The sequence below is a fragment of the Ruditapes philippinarum genome, unplaced genomic scaffold, assembly GCF_026571515.1.
Source record: "Ruditapes philippinarum isolate M1 unplaced genomic scaffold, ASM2657151v2 ctg281_1_1_1_1, whole genome shotgun sequence".
In the NCBI taxonomy this organism is placed as follows: Eukaryota; Metazoa; Mollusca; class Bivalvia; order Venerida; family Veneridae; genus Ruditapes; species Ruditapes philippinarum.
The window spans coordinates 50,256-67,792 of record NW_026851635.1 but is presented as its reverse complement, the minus strand read 5'-3'; the positions used below and the strand labels follow the sequence as shown (position 1 = coordinate 67,792).

Below are 17,537 nucleotides of genomic sequence, written 5' to 3'. Positions count from 1 at the left end.
TACCTAAATAAATCGATACGATTATAAAAAGTAGGAATAAAGTAGAAAAAATTAGGAACACTTAATTTAAAAAAGTAGGAAAAAGTAGGAAATATTAGGAAAAGTAGAAACAACTTGACAGCCTGCACAATACTACCTAAATGGAGTCCAATCAGAATCGGTGACCTCAGCAAATGCATAGGCCTGGATATATCAGAACACCTTACATTGTGTGTATGCAATGCTAACATAAACAGGACATCAAAGAAAGCAAACAAAACCTTAAGATTCCTACGCAGAACATAAAGGTTAAATCCAAGTCCTTTGCTTACCAGACGTTAGAAAGACCCCAATTTAAATATAGATCCGAAGTATGGTCTCCCCACACAAAATACACATAGATTTAATTAAGAATATTTACATTGAACATGTCTCACTCTAGTTTTCCAGCCCAGTGTCTTAAATTTAACATTTTTAATATTATTCTTTTATCCTCTTTTTAAACAACCCTTTTTGCTATTTTGACGCGCAGACATGTCTATTTGGAAAGCTTGGAACTTTATTATTTGGAATGAACAGATGAATACGATTCGTTAATTGTCAACTGAATATTGATGAACCATTATTCTATATTTGATGTCCTAGGTCATGGTCAGGGTATTGTATTGTTACATGGCCAGCGATTGGGTGAAAAAAGTGCAGGGAAAATCTATTCTTCAATATATACATGAGGTGATTGGATAAAAATGGGGTATTTTTAAGTATGAAACTAATTTAGAAAGTAACACTACATTGTTTTGAAGAAAATAAAATATTTCACGAGTCTCTATGATAATTTGTCTTGTCTATTTGCATTTATAAAAAGTGTATGTCAGTCCTGTGATCAGCAGAAAAATTCAATGAAATGGGGGTAATCCTCTTTGAAGTCATTTTGCAAAATAATTGGGTGGTTACCCCGATATAACAGGAACATTTTATGTGCCAGGTATTTCATTCTGCTAGAAAAATCATCTCTCTAGCATGAAAACTCAATTTTAAGGTAGGATTAGGGACCATTTCTTATAATGTAAGTCTATGGGAATATCAATGTGCGTGTCTGACCTTATTGACGAGTAAGACAACTTTTTTGGTCGTTCGAGTTTTAGAAAGGCCACGTAATTTTTCATAACTTCCTGTTTCATAAAAAAAACCAACTTTTGTTTTTAAAATATAAAAATGAAGTGGTTTGATGGGAAAATACCAGATGCAATTCAAGTGTCGAAACGAAATGGATCTTTGTTTATGGTTTATGTTTATGGTAAGCAATAAACTTCTGGGTATGACGTATAAATTTCCATTGTAATACATTTTCGCGATATATGCCTTATTCTCATGATTCTGGAAAAGAGTCAACTCGGCCCTATACCAATTCGGCACGGGTCAACTCGGCCCACTTTACAAAAGTATATATAACGTTTTTACTTTGCTTTGCATGTTGTTAAGGTAAATGAATAATAAGAAATATCTTATTATTACGTATATAGTTATAAATTATACTTCTGCCGAAAAAAAGTATATTTAGAAAAAAATTGTTATTTATTTGGTTTATATTTATAAACTTTCTCTGTCGAACTATGTATATTGAGTGAAAAAGCAAGACTTGTTTCCCTTAGTTTCTAATGCAAATTTAGCCGTGTTTAAATCGCTAATTTCGGGCGATTATATGTCCGATTACACCAATTAGAAGCTGGTGATCTTAGCTTCCTCTCAGTATATATTTCAACACATTTTTTGACACTGAAGGTATTTAAATTTACGGTTAAAACTACCAGGAGTCAGAAATACAGTGAGATACGCAATCAGTTATCTTTACTCACAATTCTACTGATAAGAAAAGCCTGTCTGCTGCTAGTTCTGAAAATGTCAATCCGCGTTTTATAAATAATAACCAGGGCTTCCACTAGGATTTTTTTTTAGGAAGTCAGGACTTCCTTTCAAGGAATTTTGGAAGTCATGAGGTAAATTTCTGGAAGTCAGTTGTTCTTACGCGTATAATTTTCATGTTTCAATGTTTGATTTATAGTATGGGATGATACAAGTAAAAGCAATTATTTTAATCAAAAGATTCTGAAAATGTCATTCCTTTTATTGTTTTAAGTTCAAAGTATCTTTACATGATTGTTGGGTAAATATTTTCAATAGAAGTAAGAACGTTACCCTGAAAAGGACTGTATTGTTGTTATTCAAGGACAGTGGTAACCGTGTAGAACCCTTCAGTGATAACATTCAAATAATTGCTCATTGGTATAACAAAAAAAAAAATATTTCCAGAAAACTTTTAATTCTTTAATCAATCATTGTACAAGTAGATTCTGAAATGTGTATGATGGGTTCTTCTTTTTCTACCTCTGTATCAGTACCATACAGCTGTTGTCTCATGTGATCAGCCTGCACAGCATTTTTGTGGATTCATTGTGTTTTAAAAGGGTGGATCTCTGTAGATTTCCTGAAATAAAAAAAAACATGACATCCTTTAGCATAATCCATTGTTATTTTTCTTATTTGTAAAATAAAAATTGTTGTTTAAATATCTCTTGTGTTTAAAATTATAAAACACCGTTTTTGACCAAATTAATTTTTTTAATTACATTTTTGAGATACGCCAAATTGCAGAAGTGAGCGTTGAGACATTTTGAGAGTGGGTAGGGAAAAAGATTTTTAAATGTTACTTTGCTTCTCATAATAAGCGAGTGAAAAAAAATAAAATCAAATCAACATCTATAGAATGTGTGAAAATAAAACGTCTTTAACTTCAAAAAGGAAAAAAAATCAAAAGACAAAAACACGCTTCGCCGACTCGGCAAACTTTCGGATACATTCAAACTTACCGATGCACACAATAATTAATAAATCATTTTATCTAATTAAAGTAAAAACAGATACCTACCACAGTTTATGTCAATTAACTATCCATTATCCGTACAAAACAAACAATTAATCCAATCACTTTGTTTTCACGCTTATCAAGGTCATAAATCAACACTCGCTAATTCGTCACGCGCCAGGTGCATTCGCATAATTTCACCCATCGATGTCATGTCAACCATTCAATTCAGGAGGCGGAGTTAAATAAATAATCCAATCGTACGCCAGGAAAGTGAGAAAAGGTCGGAAAATGGTCGTGGCGTACGTCGCGGCTTACGATTTTCGCCGTATTCCTAAATTTTTGGAAGTCAGCGGTACGTCATTGATCTTAATTTTCGGCGTACATATACGATTTTCGGGCGTAATTTACGGCCGTACGCCCGTTAACGGAAGCCCTGTAATAACAATAATAACGATAAAAAGTGATAACACAAACCTAAATATTAATAATTAAAAAGAGGGCGAGTTGACCCGTGCCGAGTTGGAATAGGGCCGAGCTGACTCGGGGGCCAAGTACGTTTTAGGGCCGAGCTGACCCGGATTCCCTTATTTTCATCGATTCATGACTTTAATTCAATCTATGACCTAAATGTTTGTCACAAACACTTGTGCAATGACGTTTTGCGAAAACTTAAAATGTATCAGTCGGCACTCGATTTGACAATAAAATCAAATGATAATTATAGATTCTACTTAATATTAATAAAAAGTCCAAATCTTTCTTTGTAAATGTTAAATGTGAATGAATTGGTGGTGTTCAACCAATCAGAGAAGCGTTTTAAGTGTTTCTGGATATCTTGTTTGCCATATTTTGTAACTCTTTAATCAGAGTTGTTTCTACATTATGCCCAACCAAGGATACATAGTGAGTTAACAGGTGAAAGTAAAATAAGTAAATGCATGTATTTAGTACCACTATAACTATGTAAATGAATTGGTGGTTTTAAACCTATCAGTGAAGTGTTCCAAGTATTTCTGAATATCTTGTTCACCATATTTTGTTACTCTTACTCTTGGAGTTGTTTCTACCTTATGCCCATCTAAGGGTACATAGTGAGTTCAGTCAAAATATATTGACGTGCCAAAGCTTGATACTGAGATATTTTCGTTCTGGGGCAGAATCTTGGTTTGAATAGAGGCGAGATATTGCCCAGACACGAAAATAGCACAATATCTTGTCGCGCAGTACAATTACTTGGACTAATAGTGAGTTAATTGGTGAAAGTTAAAACAACTTTACATTTTGCCATAATTGATTAATTCCTTTGAATGTTAATGGAACTTAATCAACTTATATGGCCCTGACAAATTAATCTGTTAATATCCATTTGTATTTACCTGTAATGTTAGATTTATAAAAAGAGTGGGGCAGTCTATGTATAATTATTTTAGATTTATATTTTATCCTTAACATTTTCCAGTATCAACTGCTGGTTAATCACCTTTATTACAGTCAATCGTTTAAAATATATGAGCATAATGCTTACAAAAATGCGAAAATTAACATGAAATTAGGTGCTACCTATAGTGTGGAAAACTCATATGATTTATGATTTAAGCATAACATGTTTAGTGTTCATCTAAACCAGATCTTTCTTGCACTTTGTTAGAAAATCCCGTCCGCCATTTAAGTTAATCTCTAATTTATCACAGTTGTTGTTTTAATTTTCTAATGTGCTAAATTATTAAAAAGGATATATGTTAAAGTAACTTTTTACATTAATTTTATCACCATTACTATAGTTCTTATCTGTTATCAATGAAATGCGTGTTTATTTTTTTGATTTTGTACATCATTCTTTCACTGGCAGTGTTATATGGCAAGCGTCTTCTAGCAATAGTCTGAATTATGTAGACGCTCATAATAAGCGGTCTGATATCTATATTCAACTCGAAAGGATTTCAAAGTGGCGGCACCCAGTTAACTATGTGGTCGAGGGGTTAAGAGTCGATGACTTCTAATCCAGTTACCTCTCTGGCGTGGGTTCGATCCCCGGGAGATGCTTTGGTAGTTAAGCACGGAGGAAGGTAGTCTAGTACTGATGTAACTCTCCAGGAACGATGGTTAGCAAACTACCCGCCTATTTGACTGAAATACTGTTGGGAAAAGGCGTAAAATGAAACAAACAAACAAAACCCAGTTAACTAAAGATTTTTCTCCAACTCGTTAGATATATATTTTTTTATTGATTAAGATTTTAATGTGATTCTAATTTAAATTATTCAAATCATACATGTTATCTAAGAGCGGCTGTGCTTCAGCTCTCCTGGGGACGCTCTTGATGCTCGCGGGGGGGGGGGGGGGGTATGGACTATAGATAGCTTTCCTTATTAGTCGAGTTAAAAAAGTATAAAATCGCAAAACATTGTCACAACTAGTTTTGACAAAGTGTGAAATAGTTTAGGCAGCAGTGAATACTCAACCCCCAGTTCTGAAAATGTATTGTTTTTATGCCCCCACAACGTGGGAGCATATAGCGTTGCACTTGTCCGTCAGTCCGTACGTACGTACGTCCCGAAATCTTGTGAACGCAACTCCTCTTAAACCGGTAGGCAGATTTTGCTTCAACTTACAGGGATGAACAACCTTAATGTGTAGATGGTAGTAAAGGAGGGAATTTTTGCTGGGACCAAATTTAACAGAATTATGGCCCTTTGTTGATTTTTTCACTAGATACTTATAATGTAGAAATTTTGTGAACACAACTCCTCTTAAACCGGATGGCAGATTTTACTTAAACTTCCAGGGATGAACAACCTTAATGTGTAGATGGTAGTAAAGGAAGGAATTTTTGCTGCGACCAAATTTAACAGAATTATGGCCCTTTGTTGATTTTTTCACTATATACTTATAATGTAGAAATTTTGTGAATGCAACTCCTCTTAAACCGGACGGCAGATTTTGCTTAAACTTCCAGGGATGAACAACCTTAATGTGTAGATGGCAGTAAAGGAAGGAATTTTTGCTGCGACCAAATTTAACAGAATTATGGCCCTTTGTTGATTTTTTCATTATATACTATGTAGAAATTTTGTGAACGCAACTCCTCTTAAACCGGATGGCAGATTTTGCTTAAACTTCCAGGGATTAACAATCTTAATGTGTAGATGGTAGTAAAGGAAGGAATTTTTGCTGCGACCAAATTTAACAGAATTATGGCCCTTTGTTGATTTTTAGTTTTCAACTTGTGGCACATTTAGTCCAAAAAATATTTGACCTAGAGTCATAAGATTGACAGAACAGTGGCGTGTGGGGGCATTCGTATCCTATGGACACATTTCTAGTTTTTAAATAAATATAGTTAAGGCTAAAATATGGGGAACACTTATTCCAGGTATGTATACAAATGTATGCCCTGTTTTTTCAAACTTCAATTTTTTCAGGGAAAGATGATATGTCACAACAGATGAACAGTACATGGGACAGTGAGGCAGTGTCTAAATGCCTGGAAGAAAATGGTGCTGTTGCTGTCAAGATTGAAAGTACTAGGTTAGTCAATTGTTTATAGATTTTTTTAAATTTATATGCTATTTAAATGTAAGAAAAAACCCCAGCAAACCTAAAAGCTATAAATATTGGTTCAAAAATTTGTTTATATTAAGTTCATAAATACAATTTTGAATTAAAAAATGACAATTTATAAGTCTAATTTGAGGATTTGATTATGCTAAAGTTTCGTTAGTTTGGTACTTGGGTCAAATGAATTCATTTTGATTCTGTTTCATAATATTTTAATCTGTGCTATTTTAACAAGTCATTTGTTCATTTGACTATGTCAAATGATGTCCCATGAGTTTGTGATGGGGATTTCTAATTAATGACTTATATACCGGTACTTAATTGAATGTGATAGAATGTGTATATAAAAAGCAACTTTTTTCCCAAGAATGATGATACTCTATGGTGAAATAGAAATAAAATTTGTATTTGTCAAAATAAAGACTTAATAATTATTGTTTTCCAGTGTAACACCATTTTGTTTTTATAATTACAGTGAAGAGTGTAAATTCTTTTCACAGATCTGTATCCTTTTATGATGTGAAAACAACCGTACCCCTAAGTTCTAGAAACATTTATTGACTTGACTATTCAAAGAATAGTTGGGCTATTCTATTTACTTGGTGATGTGTATTTGCATAACATTTTAGTTAAAGTTTTGCATGCAACTTTTTGTATAACAATATGTGTCTTCAACCACTTAGATATTTGCTTGTATCTTCACACACTTGTGTATGTGAGATCATAAAAGGAGGTCACTACATAAGGCTGATAAATCTAGCATGGTTTTTGACAAAATTATTACCCTTCATGAACTTACAATATTTTTTGTTAAAGTTTTACATATCCCTCAAAATTACTGAAGGTTTTTACTTTAAACCTAAAACATGTATTGATGATCATGATTGATGGTCTATTTGCAAGGCTCATAAATCTGACATGGATTTTTTAATCTTAACTGGAGGTCACTATCAAATGCCCATTATTCTTGGCATGGATTCTGACAGGTTGTCTTTTGTGAACTAGAACATTCTCGGTTAAAGTTTTGCATGCAATGTACTTATTTGTCTAAATCCATTTGAAACTAAATGCATGTCTTAAGGATCATAATTGGAAGTCACTGCCAAAGGCATGTAACTCTTGGCTTGTTGACATAGAAAAATGATTAGGCCCTTTGTAATTATACAAATTCTTTGGTCAATATCCAAGATTCATGCTTTGTCATGTATGTTTTCAGTCCTGTCATGTTTAAAAAGCCTCAGTGAAGTCCCTAGAGATCTATAGCACTGGCCTATATATCATGAAAATGTAACAGAATAGATCTATAGTCCTTAAAATATTGCCTAGATCCTGTAGTGGTTGTGCCATCTGTATTCTGTATAGGAGAAGGGGGGGTTCCCCTTGAGGTGATAGGAGGGCATGTACAACCTGACGAGTTTGTAAACAAGTTAAAACAAGTGGAACAGGTAAGAAACAGAACAATTTTGCTTTTTATCTGATTCTTGAAATTCATTAGAAATATTATGAAAAGTTGCAAAGGAAATTGTTCATGTTTAATAAATGAATTAACTATTAGATAAGTGCAAAATGTAGACTCATAGTGAATATTTTAATGTGTAGATTTAATAACAGGCTTGAGCTTTCTATATCATTTATTGGCTATATAAGTGGAATAGATTGTCATAAAGTGAACATATGTTCCATGTATCTTACATGTACTTAATTATATTGATTGTCTACATGAACTTGTCGTTAATTATTTCTGGCAAATGTTTCACTGCATGAATATGTATGGTAATGTAGATTAAACAAAAGTGCACAATAATCACAATTGTAAGTATCAAAGTTACATATGAGAATAATAATTGATCTGTGACAAATATTTGTAAAACAGTTATTGACTGTTTGAATAATATCATATTTAAGATACAAAGGTATTTTCATTTGACAGCAGATGTGATTTATAATTCTCTTCAAACTTTCATTCATGTACGGACTACTAGTATTCAGGATTACATGGTCATTTCTGAAATAAAAATGTTGTAGTTATTACATGTACTCTTAAATATTTCTTTATTACTTTATACAAAAAGATGCACGCTGCACAGAAGTCCAGTAATACCCCACCCACACCAAACACAGGTCAGCAGACTGCTGCATCGTCACCTACAGATGGGCAGGTAAATCTGCCAGGTGCAAGTAATGAGGCATCAACTTCACAGACAGGAGCAAGTGGTGACCCTGCTGTTCCATTAGAAGAAAAAGTTGAACGGTAATGAATTTTATTTAATGTGTTTTTTATCTAACAATATCGGCATATTGTTTAAAATTAAGCTGTACTCTCTATATAGAATCTTGCCGTAAAATTTTGTATTGATTTTATTCAGACATTGGATGGACAGGTCATGAAGCATGCTGTTTTGCCTTGTTGTCTGTAGAGAATAGTAGCTATTAAATCTTATTAGACTAGAGCTTAGACTTGATAAACCTGTGAATATAAAAGCTTGTCTTTGATGTGTTGAAATATAACCTGAATGTTCAAAGGTCAAATTCTCAATATTTAGGCTTTAACAACAATATTTATGAACAGATGACACAATTATCTTATTGGTTAACTAGGAAGACTAGCAAAAGAGAAATTACATACAGAGATTCTATTCTGAAATGTTTTTTAAGTGTAATACATCAAGATTTCCAGTCGATTCATAATACATAGGAGTGAGCTTGTTGGTCAGTTGATTTTATGATTTTTGGCTGATAACAACATTTATGAAACAAATTGTAATCAAACTTGGTTATAAGGAGTTCTCACTTGGGATTGCTTTGGGGTCCCCTAGGGTCAAGGTTACTTTACATACTAAAAAGAGAATAATGAGCCGCGCCATGACAAAACCAACATAATGGGTTTGCGACCAGCATGGATCCAGACCAGCCTGCGCATCCGCGCAGTCTGATCAGGATCCATGCTGTTCACTATCAGTTTCTCTACTTGTTATAGGGTTTGTAAGAGAAAAGCGTGGATCCGGATCAGACTGCGCAGATGCGCAGGCCGGTCTGGATATATGCTGGTCGCAAACGCACTATGTTGGTTTTGTCGTGACGCGGCTCATATTGATTTCTGGAGGATAAACTAGAGTTAGGAATGAAATGACAATGTTCACACAGTGTATGTATTTTGACATAGCTCTAACAGTGTGATTACACATTAAGGAAAGTTTGTTTTATCATTTAAGGGCAAAAGAGTTGATGGAAAAGAAGAAAGCAGAAAAGGCACAGAAAGAATTTGAGGTTGGTATAAGATCTTCTGATAAGAATGTGAGCACTTATTTGTTATTTGATAACTTAATAAACAAAATTTAAAAATGTCTTGTTACAGCTGTTGTTACATCAAAAGACAAGATACAACACAATAGAGAACAAGCCACAGGTCTATTATATAAGTGGAACAAATTGTTTCTTTGCTTGCCACTCAGCATTGACAGGATAGACATAAGGGAAATTCACATAACTCAGGGAGGTCATTATAATTTGACATGATGGGGGTGGGTTACAGTGTGGTATTTCTGTGAAGCAACATTATAAGATTAGGCAAAATGGTTACTTCTTCAAATTGAGGTTGCATTTATAAACAGTTTAATCTCTGCTGAGCAATACCCTTTGTTTGAGACAAAGATTTTCATAGTTACTAAGTGGTGTTGTTCTAACAGCAAGGTTAAATTCATTGTGAAGGCTTACTTTTGGAAGAATTGATACAGTTGTTGTGAATAGGTCAAAACTGTTATTGCAGTACAGTGTGTTGCTTTTCCAGTGCTTGCAAGATATTTGAAGTGTATCGAGTGAGATGCGGGTCTCTGTAATTCAAAACTTTTTAAATATATTAAAGCTTATAGAAATAGCAATTGAAAAAATGACTGCTATGTGCTTATTTACAATAAAGAAGTATTAAAAGTATTGAAAAACAAAAATATTTCTTACTACAGAAAAGTCGAGAAGAAGAAATAAAGAGAAGAAAGTTAGGATCTGATTTACAGAAATTAAAACAAACCCAGCAAGAAACACAGATGAAAGAATTAAAAGAACAAATGAGGAAAGATAAAGAGGAAGAAAAGAAAGCTAAAGAGAAAATAAGACAACAAATTGCCAGAGATAGGTACAGAAAAACTTTGTATTTTATTATTTAGGATGTTAAGATCTGTATAGTTTCTTTGAAAGATAGCATTAAATATTACTATTAGTTTGTCAGTGCTTATGGTTGGTGATCCATTTACCCAGTGATAGTGAATATTAATGAACATGCCTTTTATACATCTGAAAATTCAGAATTAAATGTTTTGAGCCTGGCTGTCTGTTTGTAAGCAATTTTGTGTTTGCACTTTACTTTTTGGACAGATCAAAGGAAATTCAAACTAATTGGCAAACATATTAACCATAATAAGACGATGTGGAGAGCCCAGGTTAGGGTGCCTCGGGTCAAGGTCACGCTAAGTCATTACGAAAGAATTTCAAAAAAAAAATGTTTTGTTCAGTATCTTTGAAATAAAAGTTATTAGGCAGTTAAATTGAAGTTTTGTGTAAATACAAGTTTACATTGATTACAGGGAAGAGAGACAGGTAAAGTTTACGAAGGAGAAACAAGAGAGAGATCAAGCTGCTGAAGAGAAGAAACGCGAGAAGTTAGTGGAGCAACAGAGACTTGCTGCTGCAGAGGAGGCAAGAAAAAGGTGAGACTTGTCAAGTGGAGAAGTTGTTTTATTAAACAATAGATAAAACAACAATATTGAGAAGAAATGTTTAATTTATGAAGTGCAATTTTCATATGGAGACAATTTCTTTAGCATAAAAAGCTAAAGATTTTTTAGCGAAGTAAAAGAATATAAGAAAATAGATTTGGTTCTAAATTATGTAGGCCTGGGGTGTCATATAGTAAGAAAAACAACATACAGTGCTATATTACGTGGAAATCATATCAATTATTTATTGAGGACAGCATAAGCTTAGTAGTAGTACAACGTATATAATTGCAAAAGTGATAGCTTCATTGACAGCTAAATAAAATGAATTAGCACTGAAGAAAAAAGTCCAGTTTGGAAATTGTTGGTTGGGAGCTTATGATACAGCTATATAGGAAAGTTTGTTATAGAATTACTAAAATGGGGAAGAAATTGTGTGTTTTATGAAGTTACATGAGAAGTTAAAAAACAACAACACCAAATTTTGATTTAAGGGGAAAAATAAAACCACCCTTGGTCATGTTACAAGGAAGGAGGAATTTAAATATTGTAATATGATATTATAAAATCATTTCTGTGTTTGATATTATTTTGATTTATTTAATATGTTAGTTTTAGTTTCCTGGTTACTAGGAAAGAATAGGTGTTTAGGGGAATTATTGTAATTAATTTTTTGTAGTGAGACAGCTAGAATCCAGGTGAGACTGCCAGATGGTTCATCAGTTACACAGAGTTACCCTTCAACTGAACCTCTGCAAACTTTACACAGTGTCATTACACAGGTAAACCTTAATATAACTGACATTATTTATGAGGGAAGATAATACTATAGAAAATATATGAAGGTATCCAATGCAGGTTCTTAGTTTTTGAAAAGCTTTAGTAGGACTTTGGAGGTAAATGATTTTGTTTGAAAGAACAACTACTTTATACCCCCAATTTCAAATAACTCCCTGAAAATGATTCTGCTCCCTTTTTAGATTGAATACACTTTGTTCATTATCAAAAAAATTATAAAAAAAACTTGACATATGTGACAGCAGAAAAAAAGAAAAAGAAATAAAGATAACTGCATACACTATTCATACACTTTTCTTGTTAAACTAAACTTTTAAATATTGTGCCATCATTATTTGTTGATATGTAAGGTAATTAATGGTAAAAAAAAATAATTGATTAACTGCACACAAATTAAACTAAAATTTTATATATTTTTGTTTTTTGTTCATGGAGGTAAATATTACGATATTTTAGAGTTCAAACTATATTGAGTTTTATAAGCTAATTATAATATTGGTATTTTATTTTCTAGAGAATTGGACAAAATGTCACACTGTCTACAACATTCCCAAAACGACGTTTTACTGAAGAAGATATGTCAAGGTCATTTGCTGACCTTGAACTTGCACCAACAGCTGTTTTGATAGCCTTACCAGTAAGTGAATACACTATTTAAATATAGAAATTATATTTTCCACTTTTGTTTTCTCAGTTTTGTGAATGTTTCAAGCTCAGAAGATTTTCCTTTGAATCGAATCGAAAATTGATTCAGTGTTGTACAAAATTTTAATGTCACTATTATTTCAATGTTAATAATTTACAATGTATGATTTATTTCTGTTATTTTAGACCAGTGGTACAACTAGACAAGCCTCCTCTTCTTCATCGACATCATCACAATCTGGTGGAATGGTCTCCTTTATATTATCTCCTTTTTTTTTCTTATGGAACTTTTTGTACTCTTTACTGTTTGGAGGTGGAAATAGTGATAGCCCACCAGGAGCTTCTGCTAGTCAATCTTCCTCAAGCTCACAGCCACAGACGTCAACAAGAGCTAACAGACCTACCACGTAAGTTATGTCATAAAACTTTTATTCATGTGAGGAAGCATCCAGCTAGTGTACAGAATATCGGTGGTTCTACTCAGGTGCATTAAAAAGAGGCACCTAAGGTCTTCTTCCACCAGTAAATATGGAAAGTGGCCATATGATCGTTACTGTGTTGGTGCGACGATAAAAAACAAAACAACAAAAAAACCTTTTATATGTCTAGAATCCTCTGTGTTGAAGGTTGGCACTTGCCTGTTACACTGTGGGTTCAAATCTGGCAAGGGAATTTAGATTTTATCATTTGGATTTGATAATGTTAGAAAGCAATACAACTAACTTTCAAATGGTTGATGGCTTTACTGGGGTGTCTGTTTATGATATAGAGGATATTTGTTTGTTTTGCATGTAAGATTGAAATATAATTTCACTGAGTGAACACCAGATGCAATATTTTCACGAGTGGCGTAGCCACGAGTGAAAATATAATAGCTGGTGTTCACGAATGAAATATATTTCAATCTTATATGTAAAACAAATAAATTTTCTTTTTATTTTATGCTTTTTAAGTGATTTTAAGTATTTTTTTACTGATTTTGCCGCGTAACGTCGCGCATTCTCCTTTGTGACGTCATTATATCATGACGTCACATCAAAAGTTTTGAAATATAGTTCTGTTAAATTTCTCTAATTTTGTTAGATTTTTAACATGATGTATGATGACATTGACTTTCTTTTCCTAAATAAACAAAATTTACGTATGACGGCATTCATTTCTGCCTGTTATTCCATTTGGTTATGATTTTCTTTTCATTCGCATTTAGATATAGTCCGGCTACAGTGAAAATTATATTTTATAAATTTCACTAGTGGTTTATCAGAATATAATCATCTGATATATTGTAATAAAACACTGGAAAGCATGAAATAATTGACTGCATCAAAAGTAATAAGTTATTACTTTTGTTTAATCAGTGGTAAAAGTTTAAGTGAGTGAAAATAATTGACTAGTACTTTGCGTTTGTAAATTTATTTCTGAATTTATCTGAATTCTGTTTTATTATCTGATAAAAATTAAGTATGAATTCCATATTTCTTATGTAAATGTGTTTGTAAAATAAGGTTAATACACATATGTTTGACTTTAAATAATAAAAATAATGATTGCAACTTTGTATTTGCTGACACAATAGCTCAAAGCATAGAAATTGTTTGTTTTATTCTTGTTTGATTAAAAAAATTTTTTTATTAACCATAGAAAAATTATACTGCCAAATTGAAACTCTTGTAATATACTCTCAACTACATAGCCTTTACATGTATAAATTATTTGTATAAAGCAATGTATTGAAATAGTACCATGTATATATTAAACTTTCTTTCACTATAGAGCATATCAAAGACGAGGTGGGAATACTGGGCGCCCGGAAGGTAACACAAGACGGCTGGCTGACTTGAGAGATGATGATGATGATATGTCCACGTACAACGGCAACTCGACGCAACAGTTATGAAAACACACTGTATACGAACAATGTCAATAGATTTTAGTTTGGATTATTTAAACATGATAGAAGTGTCTGTTAATTACTTCTCATATATACATGTGTTATTTAGAGTCAACATTTTTCTGTTATACTACATTAAGCAAAAACTACACTATTTCTTGTGATAATGGGCAAAAGCTGATGATGGTGGTAAAAAGGCAGTTTGAATCATGTTAACTTTCTGGAAATTAGATGCTTATCAAAACCAGTCCATCGCTAGAAGATCACAACTTTAACAGTTGTAAAATATGTGATAGTTTAAAATGTGCGAAATGTGAATTGTTTATTATATCTGTGTTTGTCAGAAATCCATATCTGGGCTCAGCTCAAGGTGTTCCAGTGTGAGGGGGAGTGCACCTTAAAATATCATGAAAAACTTAACATGGGTTGTTAATTTGCAAAATTTTACATGTTGCATATTTTGTGTCAGAAAGTTGTATTAATTTTGAACAAGCAATTATCATAGTATTGCAAGCAATCCATAAGTCCCCTACCGGTAAGAGCCCAAGCAACATTCTGAAGGGCCATTGGCCATTCACTTAGGTTCCAATTTTAAGTAAATTTGTTGTAAAAGTTCTTTAAAAGTGATCACAGGAAACAGTTTTTATGTACAGACAGACGGACTGAAGGACACTCTGAAGTTATTTTTTAAACATATCGCTGTTATCAAAATATAACATTTTTAAAATCCTATCATGATTGAAGAAGTTGGAGTAAAAATTACCAATTTCTCAAAAAAAAGTCTAAGTTCAAAAGGGGCACAATTCTGGAAATAGTCTTGCTAGAGTATTGAACACTCACAAATGTTGAGTGATAATAAGAAACATTTATATGAAGTTTGAAGTAGATACATTCAGAAAAAGAAGTTATTAAAAAAAACAATGTTTTTTTCATGAAAATTTTAAGTTCAAGGGAGGTAATTCTGATAAATTTTGTGCTAGAGTTGTAAACCTTGTCACATATGATGTGGTTGATGACAAGCAACTTATATTTAAAGTTTGAAGAAAATACCTTAAGAAATAAAGAACTTATAGTGAAAAAACTTAAAAACTAGAATCAGAAATCTTGAAATTCAGTCTATTTGTTGCCATAGCAACCAGAATTTTCAACATAAGATAAGAAAAGGATGTGCATAATTTCCATACTGCCATCTACCCATATGTCAAGTTTCATAAACATATTTTCAGTACTTTTTGTGTTATCACTGGATCCAGGTTATGTGTAAAATTTGCCATATTTTCAGTCTATTTGTTGCCATAGCAACCAGAATTTTCAACATAGGAAGAAAAGAAAAAGACGTGCATAATCTCCATACTGCCATCTATCCATATATCAAGTTTCATAAAAATATTTTCAGTACTTTTTGCGTTATCGCGGGATCCAGGTTATGTGTAAAATTTGCCATATTTTCAGTCTATTTGTTGCCATAGCAACCAGAATTTTCAACATAGGAAGAAATGAAAAAGATGTGCATAATCTCCATACTGCCATCTATCCATATATCAAGTTTCATTAAAATATTTTCAGTACTTTTTGCGTTATCGCGGGATCCAGTTTTGTGGACGGACGGACTGACTGACGGACGGACAGACAGACGGACAGAGGGTAAACCTAAAGTCCCCTCCGGTAAACCGGTAGGGGACTAAAAAGCTTATCATAATACTTTGTATGTTAATTTTGTGAGTTTAAAACAATGTACTGTAGAGTATTATTATGTTACCAGTTCTTAAAGCAGCATACCTACAGATTCATACTAATTTGTATGAAAATTTTGAAAATATATTAAAAAGCAAAATATTATGAAGTGAATAAGGAAAGTAATTTACACATTGCAAACAGCACTTATAAAATATGATTGTAAATACTGCAAAATCACTCATGTTAATTATTTCTTAAAATCATAGTACATTTTTCTCTTTTTGTTTTTCTTGAAATATGTTGGCTAATCTTGAGGCTGCATGCAGCTTTAATAATATGGTACAAAAATGCATTTCAACCCAGGTTGTAGTCTTCATAGCAGTCATATTGTTACGCTTTAAAGGTATTATATGCAAATTTTTTTTGACAAAAACAAATATTAAACTTGATATTTTTTCTTGCGCTCTGTTTGTGCTGTATTAAAGTGCTATAACAAAAAATAAATGTATGTATGCATGTGATTGTTGTACATAGTTACATTTTTATTTATCAGAGATAAAAATACCATTTTTGTTGATGTCATACTTTATTTATAAAAGATTAAAAGAAAAAAATCTCAAAAGATATTTTTTGTTCATTTTAGTCAATACAATATTATCATATAAATGAAGAAAAAGTTAACATTTCATATCTTTATAAATATGTGTCTTTAATGTTACAAGATACAGAATCTGCTGCTGCAGCCTTGTCCTTCCTCAGGTGAGGGTTGTGTTCTTTGTCTTTCAACACTTCTTTATACACCTTTGGTGTTCTATCAAGAATTATATCCAGCATTTGCTCTGTATTAGATCAACAGTGGACAAAATCATGATAATGGGGAATCGTCTGACAATACCACATAACATTTGATATATAACATGTATTAATAATGAAATCTGTTTGATATGAAGACCTTTATAAAACGAAGGTTTAACTTGGAAATAATGTAAGTGAATATACAGCTTTACTGCGTAGCTTCCGTAATAAAACTAGGTTAATTGACAGAAAATTAATTCAAGAAAAAGTCACATCAACCATGCCAAAAAGTCCTGCTCATTTCTTCAAAAAAAAAAGTGTAATCTTGAGCTTCAATAGAACAGCCTGCTTGACTTGTCAGTACTTGATATTGCAATGTGAGGTGTTTGGAAATTTTGTTGGAAAAATTGTATTCTTTGACCAAAATTGGAGTTACGGACCCTCACAAATCATAGTGATATTTTGTCAAATAATGGAAATAAAACACTTATTGGGGTAAAATGTACAATAATTAGGTTATACAAAAAAAGAAGCCAATATCTGGCAAGAAAAAATTACTTCAAAATTATTTACCATTTTTCATTTAGGGTAATAATCAATGAAGAATTTTTTTTAGAAA

The 17,537-nt window shown here is 32.4% G+C and overlaps 1 protein-coding gene and 1 long non-coding RNA gene across 3 annotated transcripts; one reads left to right on the top strand and one right to left on the bottom strand.

The window, feature by feature from the left end:
- Window positions 1–1,116: 1,116 nt before the first annotated feature.
- Window positions 1,117–16,745, top strand: LOC132725480 (UBX domain-containing protein 4-like). Of its 2 annotated transcripts, none has more exons than XM_060710717.1 (12): window positions 1,117–1,276; window positions 6,268–6,373; window positions 6,879–6,907; window positions 7,730–7,848; window positions 8,476–8,654; window positions 9,616–9,670; window positions 10,363–10,532; window positions 10,981–11,103; window positions 11,792–11,894; window positions 12,425–12,547; window positions 12,742–12,962; window positions 14,329–16,745. In XM_060710717.1, exons 1-12 carry the CDS (start codon window positions 1,195–1,197, stop codon window positions 14,450–14,452), a joined length of 1,434 nt encoding a protein of 477 aa, XP_060566700.1. In that variant the 5' UTR covers window positions 1,117–1,194; the 3' UTR covers window positions 14,453–16,745. The 2 variants fall into 2 exon arrangements, with proteins under 2 accessions (XP_060566700.1, XP_060566634.1); XM_060710651.1 differs by having other exon boundaries at window positions 9,616–9,697.
- Window positions 2,292–3,291, bottom strand: LOC132725626 (uncharacterized). The gene is made up of 2 exons (XR_009625092.1): window positions 2,906–3,291; window positions 2,292–2,464 (listed from the first exon to the last, which is right to left on the bottom strand). It is a non-coding gene; the product is annotated as an uncharacterized LOC132725626 (long non-coding RNA).
- Window positions 16,746–17,537: the final 792 nt, after the last annotated feature.

Coding starts and splice junctions, on each gene's coding strand:
- LOC132725480 (XM_060710651.1), top strand. CDS start 1,195: ATGAAGTGGTTTGATGGGAAAATACCAGATGCAATTCAAGTGTCGAAA. Junction 1,277..6,267: donor GTTTATGGTTTATGTTTATG/GTAAGCAATAAA, acceptor CAATTTTTTCAG/GGAAAGATGATATGTCACAA. Junction 6,374..6,878: donor GTCAAGATTGAAAGTACTAG/GTTAGTCAATTG, acceptor TTATAATTACAG/TGAAGAGTGTAAATTCTTTT.